The sequence below is a fragment of the Physeter macrocephalus genome, chromosome 19, assembly GCF_002837175.3.
Source record: "Physeter macrocephalus isolate SW-GA chromosome 19, ASM283717v5, whole genome shotgun sequence".
Classification (NCBI taxonomy): domain Eukaryota; kingdom Metazoa; phylum Chordata; class Mammalia; order Artiodactyla; family Physeteridae; genus Physeter; species Physeter macrocephalus.
The window spans coordinates 69,107,586-69,118,670 of record NC_041232.1 but is presented as its reverse complement, the minus strand read 5'-3'; the positions used below and the strand labels follow the sequence as shown (position 1 = coordinate 69,118,670).

Sequence of the window (11,085 nt, the reverse complement as noted above, 5' to 3'; positions counted from 1 at the left end):
GAGGGAGGGAGACGCAAGAGGGAGGAGATATGGGAACATATGTATACGTATAACTGATTCACTTTGTTGTAAAGCAGAAACTAACACACCATTGTAAAGCAATTATACTCCCATAAAGATGTTAAAAAAGAAAAAAAGGAAGGGAGCAGAAAGGAGGTGCAGTAGCAGCGTGAGGTCAGGAAATGAGAACGATGGAATGGGAAGCGATGGGAAAAGAGCAGTCAGATTGGATTGGTTGGGAATCTATTTGTGAAGGAACCCAGCCAGTATTTAACCTGTTTTGAAAAAGCTAGACTTCCAGCACTTGTAATTAGGGGATTGCTCGCTTTTGAAATTGCCCAGTTGGGAATACTCAAGTTTTGATGTGTTTTATTTGCCTACTAATTAGCAGGCTGCTTGGTTGACCATCATTTTTCTTTTATTCTGTGGATGGACGATGTATAGGAAGGTCTCTTGAAACACTCCAGCTTCAAATGCATAAGTCACTGTGTATTTAGTGAGTGGTCATATTCATTATAAATCAAATTGTAGTACATCTTTTTCTCTAACTCGATTCTTCCTTTTTGCTCTTTAATAGAATTTGTCCTCTAGCACAGGGCTTCTCAATCCTGGCACAATTGACGTTTAGGACCAGAGAATTTTTGGTTGTCGGGGTATTCTGACATTTGTAGCATGTTTAGCAGCATCCCTAGCCTGTGTCCACTAGATGCCACTAGCTCTACCCCGCCTCCACGCCCTGCCAAGTTGTGCCAACCAAAAATGTCTGCAGACATCGCCACATGTCCTTTGGGGACCGAAGTCATCCCCGGTGCAAAACTACTGACCTGGAATTACTATGGTCCCCTTTCCTCCTTGTCTCCGCCTTCTTTTCATGTGTAAAATCCTCTTTGAAAATTGAAAAGATAAAATGGGTCCAAACAATACGAAGTCTTATGGTGGATACAGGGATTCAACTTTATCCCTTCATTACTTTTTGGGCCAAATTTAAGAGGAGAAATCTCTCAAATTAATCCAAGCTGGCTGTTTCAGGCGAAAAGCAAGTCAAGATGTGCAGACTTCTGGTTGAGAGATTTTGTCATTTATACTTTTTTTTGTTGTTGCAAATATTTGACTTGGAGTTAAGGATGAAGAGAACTGTGCAGGCTACGAAACTTATTTGTGTGATAATCCCAAGGGTTCTAAGTCACTTCTTTGTGTACTCCCCCCAATTCAGCCTACACGAGATAGGCCAGGAGGTTGGGTTGTTAAACAGCAGATTTGGGAAAGTATTGCACCTTTCCTCCGAGCTTCCATGACATCTCTTAAAACTCGCAGTCACTGATTTTAGCTGTCCACAGGGGATAACTGTTTGCATTTGCATTATCTTCTGAAGTACTAATGAAAAGAACTGAAATATTTGTCTAAAAAAAAGAGAGAAAGATTTCAGGTTTAGTGGTAATAGTTGTTGGTGGTTGTTTCCATTCTATCTCTTACTATATTCTAAAACGCCATGTACTCCACTGTACCCCCAAATAAATCAATTAAGTGTACTGTGATCACTTCTGCTGATAATCAAATAGGAGTAATAAAAGGAAGGACAGTAGTGTGTTAAGAGAAGAAACAGTATCACTGAAATGTTAGAAAACACACTAAATGGGAGTAAGTCTCCTGAACCGAAGTTTCACACCTCCTCCTCCAGTTCTGTCAGAGGAAGCTTGTGATCGCCGTCTGTTACCCACCATGATCAAGATAATACAACAGTGAAACTTTTCATACTCATAAAGAGCCTTTCATCAAAAATCTCAAAGCCATTTTTAAATATAGAGTGACTGATCTTTCCAACACTTTTATGTTTTGAGCAATGAATACGGTAACTTAGCTGTTAGACTCTCCATCCTTCAAGTATTTGCCACTTGAAGCACTGATGAAACATCTAGTAAGTAATTGGTCAGCATTAGAACTTCGCTGGTACAGGGTGTAGAGAATTCCAGCCTTCTGGGAGTTCATATAGTTCTCTTTGCCTTCATTTATCAAAAGAAAACATTGCTTTAACAACTTTCATATCCACATCTCAGTGCACAGATTAAGGATTGTAGCCAAACGGTGTGCCCGTTAAAAAAAAAAATTAAAAGACTGAGACCGTGTTGTCTTAACTTAAAAAACTTAAAAAAATCGCCTAATATCCTTGTAACGTTCTGATGGAAATAGACTACTGAATCCTTTTTCGTCTTGCATATTTTGTTCATGTCTGTTGTTTGGTGGGATAAGCCTTGGTAAGAGGACAGAAAGTATCCAGGAGCATTGTGGCATGGATGCAGCTAATATTAGTATGGATATGTACCTGATTTAACTTTGTGTGTGTGTGTGTATGTGTGTGTGTGTGTGTGTGTGTGTGTCTGTGTGTATTAAGATTGTGTTAGTGTATTTTTAACTTATCTTGTCCAAAAGATTTTAATAAGACTTTAAGTGAAGTTTCAGGTCTATAAAAGTTGAGGCTATGAAACATTGTGAAGGATGGAAGTAATTTTTATGTTCATACCTCTGGTTCCTGAGGGTCCAGTTCATTTCTGCTGTGAATTTAAATGACTTAATTTAACTAGATGGGTCAGAAGCCACTGTCATCATGGTAGCCTCATGCCTGATTCTTAATTAAAGGCAACAGGAGATTAATTTGAAACATTAATTTAAAAGTGCATATGCAAAAAGAAAGACTTATTGCAAGAAAGCCTGAAGAATTTTTCTCTTGTCCCTAGATGTAGAAGACAGAAGTAGCTCAGGGTCCTGGGGGAGTGGAGGACATCCAAGCCCGTCCAGGGTAAGTATATCTAATCTTTCTCCCACAACCAGACATCCACATATGTAAATTGACAAACTGTAGGTGAGTTTCTCTCTCTCCCACACACCTCTGCACAGATATATTTGCGTACTAAGTTTAATGAGGATCAGCTTCTTTTTTGGCACTTTTTTTCATTCTCTTATTGGACGTTATTATTGATTTTGACACCTCTTCCACTTTGGCTAACCGGAAGAAAAATCCTTCATTAAATATTTGGCCTTACTTTGCCAGTTATTGATCCAGTGTTGCAGAAAGTTATTCGTTGTAGATGGTGCAACTTTGAGAAAAATCCTAGTATCCCTGGAATGTACTGGTGTAAATAAACCACTGGATAATTCTGAAGACATAGTATGAAGTTCTAGCCTACCAGTATAATCTGCATAATAAATCTGAGGTGATTTCACTTTGTAAACATATGATTCTCCCACCAGTAGTGTCTTTGGTCACCAGTGGGTTCATTCATTTATTTGGTCCCACATTTTTGCCACTCCTTTCCATGGTTTTTGGTTGTTAGTTTGAGTGTCGTGGGAAGACCGTGGCATGGCGTGCGAGTGGCTTGGTTAGGCCATACGTGTTTTCGTATATATACGACCTTGGGTGTGTCATTTCACTTTCTTGGGCCTCATTTTCCTACTTTGTAAAATGAAAAAGTAGAACCAGAGGATCTTTCATGTTCCTTCCGACTTAAATGTGTATGATTTTATATATAGTCTGTCTTTAATGGAGTCATTTCTAGGCCCTCTAAAATCCATATCAGTTTTTATAATATACATATAATACCCCAAATTAAAAATAGACTTAGAGCACGTAGTAAAACACCTGTCCCTCCCCCAACCAGCTGTATAGCTAGATGCAGCATTCTGCAGGAGGTGAGGGGGTAACGTTTTGCTTTAAGTGTTCACATAAATTTGAGGTGGAGGGAGGTCTCTATTTTGGCATAAGAGGTAAGGGAGGTAATCAAGCTGTCAAAAGGAGGCCATCTCAGCAAGTCGTAGTTTGCCATTTCCACCTGTTCTCTGGCCTTGGGGTTCAATGCTCTAGTCTTCAGGGTACAGCAGGAGCTCTAAGCTTACCGGTTACTTTGTTGAGCGCTTGCACCAGCTGTCAAGTCTGACATTCTCGTGCATTATATGGATGGGTTGAGGAAATCTTTCCTCCTCCTCACGTTACAGTCCGCACTTGCAGAAATAAATCCATTCCCCCTGACAGCAAGCGTAGGAGATGACAGAATGTCCCTCTATTGTTTAGTTCATTCAAATGTACTTAATTTCTTCTGCTTTCTCAGTTTAATACACGTAGTACTTTTTAATTGTTCTTCTGAGAGCAAGGTCCATTTAGGATAGTCCTGACTTTTATTTGGCTTTCATGAACTGTCCGGCCACTTTTTTTTTTTTTTTTTCCAGGAACTACGTTAGTGAATAATTTTGAATTTTGTAATTTATATTTTCTAAATTCAGGGGGTTGGCACGAGACAGGTTATTGCGGCTGACTTGTATCGGACAAACATGCCACGTCTCTCTTTTTTCATCTTCAAGTCGTGATGTTTTTAGTCACCTTGAAACACTGTGCTGAGGTTTAAATTAGATAATGTATATTAAGCGTTTAGTAACTCTGGAGGGTGAGGACACTTAATAAATAGTAATTAGTATTATGCAACGTCTGGCATAGAACCGGTGAGTGTAAGACCCATGCTAGGTATTAAAAAACGTGACATCTTTTTATACACTGACATAGTGGCAGCATCACATGACAGTATCCTTCAAGTTAATTGGTATAAATGAGGAAAGGCGGTTGGCAGTGGGTTAGTTGGGAACCTTGAGGCTTCCATTGATTCTCTAGTGAGGGGATGCACATTTTCATTTTTCCTACAGCGTCCGTCCCTTTTGTGTGGGCAGATTCTGCCCTTTGGCTAACATGCCAACTGATACCTCTGAGTAAATTTGCCTTAGTCTTTATGGGCAGGGCAACCAGCCTAGCAGCATGACTTTTCTTCCTTTCTGGTCATTTGATGTATCTTAGTAGACTGAAATTTGAACCATATAAGATAGATGATTTTAACTCTTTGCTGTATGTTATCCAATTCCTCCATTAAAAGCAAGTGGCTGGGCAGTTTAAAAACGTTATTTTAAGTTAGAATTCCCCTTAGAACCATGAGATGATCATAATAATGACAAATTTCCAAAGATTAGTGTCTGCTTTAAAACTGTTTTTTTTCTGGCATACTTTGTCCAAATTCAGAATTTATGCTTAAGTTTCTGATGTTCATTTATAGTCCTGTTGTAATAATTTTAACATTCTTATGTGTTAATTACTCATGGAATGATCCAGTTCTCTTACAAGCACAATAACAACTATAAGAACACATTGAAATTTCAATATCATAAAACCCAATGCTGCTGCTTAAAAGGTTCTACCTTCGCCTTCCAAAGGCAATTCCTCATTACAGGTTATGGGTAACTTTCCCATAGCACATTTTGCTTTTTTTTTTTTTTTTTTTCTTTTGAAATAATGTGGGCTTTTCAAAATAATAATGTAATATTTACAGTATAGTTTATATTGCATCAGGTGTTTTACATGCATTATTTCATTTGATCATGTCAATAGCTTCACGCAGTTGGTTCCATTATTATTATTCCCCCAGCTTCACGGCCGTTATGAGGAAGATGTGGACTCTGCAGACTAGAGCCCTCTATGTCCCACTGTACCTGTGAAGATGCACCTTCCTTATAATGAGGTGCCAGGGTGGGAATGGTGGACTCCAGTTTCTCTGGGTCAGAGAGGTGTCAGTAGTCGGGCATACTTATGTGCTGATTTATTCATGGCGAATTTAAACTTACGCTGTTATTTTATTTGCAGAACTATGGAGATGGGACTCCCTATGACCACATGACCAGCAGGGACCTTGGGTCACATGACAATCTCTCTCCACCTTTTGTCAATTCCAGAATACAAAGTAAGACTAATTTTGAATTAACATGCATTTTTTGAATGCTTATGTTTTACCTTGGAAGGGAGAATACAAGCCCAGACAGAGATTCTGTTTTTTAGGAACTTGGATTCTTCAGCCAGTTCGCTATAGTAATTTTAAATTGCAGAAAAATATTGACAGTCTGTGCTTGGTAATAGCATATACAGGACTAAGTTTTACAACCATGTGGAATTACCTAATTTCAGTGATACTGAATCCATGTGGAAAATTTGTGTTTCTTAGACGTGAAGCACTTCTCCCAATTTCAATGTTGCAACAGTTGTTTTCTAAGTTTAAGGTTGATGAACTGAAAGCAGTGAATATTTAAAATAATATCATTGGGCCTATCCATTGTCAATGAGATAAAGTCCGTGTTAGTTTGACTTTTTATTAAAGGGGTCATGGAAATCCCTTCAATAATAGCTTTAGTGTGCTTAAATCAAAGTAGCACGTTCAAGTTGAATTGTAAAGTCTGGTTATGTATTTATCAAGGCGTGAACTTTAGTGCTAATGGTCTAGGAGGTCCCCATCCTACTTCATGAAGTGAGCTACATGTAGTTTGAGACAGTCTTCGAGTTTCTAGCATGCCTTTCCTACTGGCATCTTTAGCGTAGTTTTCTGCTTTGACTACCCTGTAGGGATTTTTTTTTTTTTTTTTCACAGCAGTAACCTGAGCAATGGGAAGAGAATTTATAATGGCTTAAAAGGTCCCAATAGCTGTTACTTTAGTTTTGATTGGAAAAAAAAAGATCTCTGTTCTAATAAATGTGAGTTTTAACAATATTAGTAAATTTCTCAATGTGGCCAAATCCTGTTGCGAATCCATCAATAAATGAGGTTAAATTTCATGTCCTAGGCTGTTGGACTATACTCCAAGGAAGACACACAGCCGTACATATATCATTCTGAAACCATAATTGCAGATGCTTCTGAGAAATGTCCCAATTTTTAAGCCTTGGACACTATACTTGTTATTTAAGGTGTATATTGTTCTTGAATCTCAGTCATTTTTTCAGAAGTCACCATCAAATCCATCTAAAGGGACTTCAGGTATTTAACACACTATAGTCAAAGCAGAGAAATACTAGGAGTTTATTTTTAATGGGCAATAAAGTATCATCCCAACTTTGAGGACCACGGTCTCAAAGTTGTGTTTGACCATAAGTTGTTCTTATGTTTGTTCTCTTTTTTTTAACTTTAACTTTCATATTTATGTTTTAACTTTGTAGCTAAAGTAAGAATCCCAGTTGTTTTAATCAATTGTTGATAAAAGATGCAGTGTTTCCTGTTTCCAGGGTAGACAGATGCAGGTGACTAGATATATTTGTCAACTTAGATTTTAAAGAAAAACTTTAGAATTTTTTCGATGACAGTAGTAATAGTTCTAGAATCTCATATCATGCCATCTCTATTTCTCCTCATCCAGCTTCATAAAATAAAAGATTAAGCTGAAAATAATCATCTTGAGAAGTAGCACGTAAAGAGTATATTACAGAATTTCCTTGGAAGATTCCAAACCTATCCTCCAGTGAGCTAAAGTAAAATAGGATAAATTACTACTCATACTGAGAAGTTTATGTTATGTCCGTGAAAAACAGTTTTCCTAAAGAACAACATAATAAATTAATATTACAGAAGACACCGAACAATACAGAGATATCAAATAATTGTTCTTGTTTGTGTATCCTCCTGGGTAACTGTTTTATGAACCAAATTCGTTTTTCAATCCAAATAGTATTAAAATATAAGTGGGCTGAGAGTCTAGAGCTGGAATGGAGAGAGCTGACTCTTTTCACTTAGTTGTTGTTTAAGCTGAAAGTCCATGTCAGCTGTGTTCTTTTATCCCGTCTGCCCTCCTTCCCATTAAACCCTTAAATATGGAGGCCAAGACAGTCTCCTGCATTGTGGTAGGAAATGCTACTATGTCCGGGAGGCTCCCACCCACTGTTCCTAATGAAAGGACTTCTCTGTTAGATAAGCTGTCTGGTCTGAAACATGGCTCTTTATTGTTTACAAACTGCTACATTTTCCACCTCAAGCAGATTTTTGCACAGAAAAGAATTGTGCTTGGGCTAAATGGTTTATCTGACATTAACGGTGCAGTGTCAGACTGGGGTCAGGGAAGTCACGCTCAGAGCCAGAGGGCATGGCGCAGTGTGCAAAAATAAGGGGGGAAAAGACATTTAAACCACTATGAAATACCTTGCATCTTTACTTTGGAAAAGGATTAAAAAAAAATATTTTTAGAGAATTAACTAGGATGCTGCATTACAAATCCACCCCCCCCCCCCCCCCCGCTTTATAATTTCTCACATCCCAAATGCCTTCTTGATTGGCTTGAGTATCTCAGGGCTAGATTCAGGGAACAAAGATGCTCATTGATTTTGCCCAAGCTGCTATTGATTTAAAATGAAACCACTTTTGAAATGAACCATGCTTGGTGCTGTGCTGTACCTTTACAAAGAGAAGAGAGATTGTTTTCAAGAAATTAAAGACGACCAATTTACAAATGAAGACAAAGATAAAATAAGACCAATTAGTATGGCCAATAATTTGAACTCACCGAATCCATGGTATATCCTAAACTGCTCTTTGTGTCCGAATCCGTATTCTGTGTTGTAGTCTTTGTGGAAGTTTTCGTTCTACCAAAAGAAGATACTAGTCTTTACTGTAAGTTTTTGACAACAATATCTACTTTCAGAATCCTTAGTTTTCATGAAAAGTGCATAGGATTTCTTTACATGTCAGAGATTTCCTTCTGCTGTGATGTCACATTAGGGTAAAAGCTATAGCATCAGAAATAAATCAGCCACTTTATTAGACCAGATTCTCTGTTGTCAAATCAATCAAATCTGTGACTGAATTAGGCGTCTGCTACAGAAATAAGTGACACTAATTTTACGGGAAAGAGTTATTAACGGCAGATGACCTGTTTTTTTGGTAAACTGTTCACTTAGGTTTTATTTTATTGCGAGGAAAGAAAGAAGTAATGAACCACTGTCTTCTTTTAGGATTGAATTATTATTATATGTTTTGTTCTTTATGGCAGTACACTATTTTGGAGAAATGATGCAGGCATTGCTAACATTTGCTTATAATTTCTTTTATAGTAACAAAACCCTTTATTACAATTCTGAACTCTGACTTCACACGAATGGTTTTGCATAAACGTTACAGTTTTTGTAATCTCACACACACACACACGCACGCGCACCTATCGTGCTGGAAGAATTAGTGACACTTGGTTTATAAGCGTGCACTGCTTCTTCCATTGCTGTCTGTAGTTACAGTTGCCATACAGAGTTTTGGAAGTTGATATTGTGTAAATCCTTTAAAGAAAAACATAACTAAAGTAATCAAAAAAAGCAAGCCCTGAAATTTGTTGTTTTAAAGAATAAGTGTGCATGGCTTTTTGTTTTTCTTTTAGTGTGGGGAAGTCTGGAGGAGTTGAGATTTCAGCATTGAGTCATCTAGCTGACTGCCTGCCTTGACCAATTCATGTAGTTCCCTTTTTAAATTAAAAAAATTTTTATTGAGGTATAATTGACATATCACATGATATTAGTTTTAGGTGTACAGCGTCATGACTCAATATTTGTACAGCAGACTCTTTTACTTGACACTTCCTGAGTCCTCACTCATTGTTTTCCTAGAGACAAGCAAGCCAGTTTGCATTTTTACTTGTTTGAAATTCCCTGCCCTGTTTTGTATCTGGAGAGAACTAATCACTTCTTCCTTGTGTCTCCGTATGATTATTAATGATAATAATGTACACTTGATCTGTTGGAAACTTGTTCACTGCAGTTATTAAACAGTTTGATTAAACCTTTACAGGTGGTCAGTGGGTAGCTTTCAGAACATGCTAATAGGACCCTCGGAGGGGCCATGGGTTCCGAGCCTTGTGCTTTTAAGAGGATTATATGCTATGGAATAGTTGAAAATCCTGGCAAGAACTATATGCAAAGAGTACGGATTTTTTTTAAAAAAGCATTCCTGCTTGTTTGTTTTGTTTGCCAAGCATGAAGCTTTTGCAGGTAATTGTCCAAATATCTTTTTACAGTGGGAGACAGTATATTTTCTAGCTACAACTTTTTGATCCAAGGAAGGATCTAAGCATGCCTATTCCTTCTATTGTTCCAGGGCCTTAATTGAAAACCAGATTGTTTGAGTGAGCAAGATGCCAGTAAGATTATGGACATGCATTGGTAACCGAAGGATGTGAAAAGTGATACTTTGGTACGGTTGGGTGCAGCTTAGTTCAACATGAGCGGCTGTGTTTTTACATGTCCCCTTGTGAATGGTTCGGTTTCCTTATTGTGGTATTTGGTTCCTGTCCCACTTGTGGTACTCCAACAGTGCACTAAATAATTTCCTACCATAGACTAACTGATTTCTAAACTAGCTCAGTGGAACATTTTACTGCAGGATTAGATCGTGGTTCAGGCAGAACTGCAGAAAGCTGCTGGCTTATAGGATGACCTTTGAATCTCGTCTGGGTTAGCGGTTGATATTTTGATTTGGTTACTGTGGTCATATTGTGACAGCTGCTAGCTCATTATAATTCACTTCCACTGCTCCGTTTGCTGAGCAGGAATATTTAGGTTTGTATTACTTCAAAGTGTTTATGGCTACCCTGAGTTTAGCCCAGCATAAAGGTGAAGTGTTGTGAGTGCTGTCAAATCCCAGTGGCAGAGGCCAGTGGCACCGTCTTGTAAAACGGCGAATGTGAGTAGATGTTAATACAGGGAGTTTTTCTTTTCACTGTAAAACTGGAAATACCCAATGAAGAGGCTCTTACTTGGAAAACGGTTTTGAAAACCTTAACACACAAAGGAAAAGAATGACCGCAAAGAAACAGTTTTTTCAAAGCATGGGTAAGATTTAACTTGACCTCTTGGTTCTGTATCTTATTTTTTTCCACGCTGGAATGTAAATATTTGAAAAAAACAAAACCTGGACAAAAAAGGCTATTATTTGACTTTGAAGTGCCAGAGGTCAAGTAGTATTTTAGTAATATCATGAAAATGGAATTGTGAATGTGGATGTCAGCTCTAGAAATTTTAGTCCACTTTGTAATTGTTCTGAAGTTCAGTAGTGATAGCAGGCTGCTTACAAGTTCACTAGTTAGGGATGTCTGTGCATTTTCAATGCCTTCTTTTTTTATGACACTTTTTAGCTTGAGGTTATCTGGATATCATCTGTTAGCTATTGGACTGATAATGTGGTAACAAGCAGTTTCTGAGAGAAGAAATGTTTAATAGTGGTTTTATTTCTCGTTAGCTTTGTTTGGGAATTTTGTTAT

At 37.8% G+C, this 11,085-nt stretch overlaps 1 protein-coding gene across 15 annotated transcripts in view; it reads left to right on the top strand.

Annotated features, from left to right (window-relative positions):
• TCF4 (transcription factor 4) overlaps positions 1-11,085 on the top strand; it is a 363,640-nt gene that overhangs the window by 122,101 nt on the left and 230,454 nt on the right. For all 15 annotated transcript variants that reach the window (XM_007124266.4, XM_007124275.4, XM_007124267.4 and 12 more), the window contains 2 exons: positions 2,733-2,794; positions 5,672-5,768. In XM_007124266.4, coding sequence (XP_007124328.1) covers positions 2,733-2,794; positions 5,672-5,768 — 159 coding nt within the window. The remainder of the gene's footprint in view (positions 1-2,732; positions 2,795-5,671; positions 5,769-11,085) is intronic.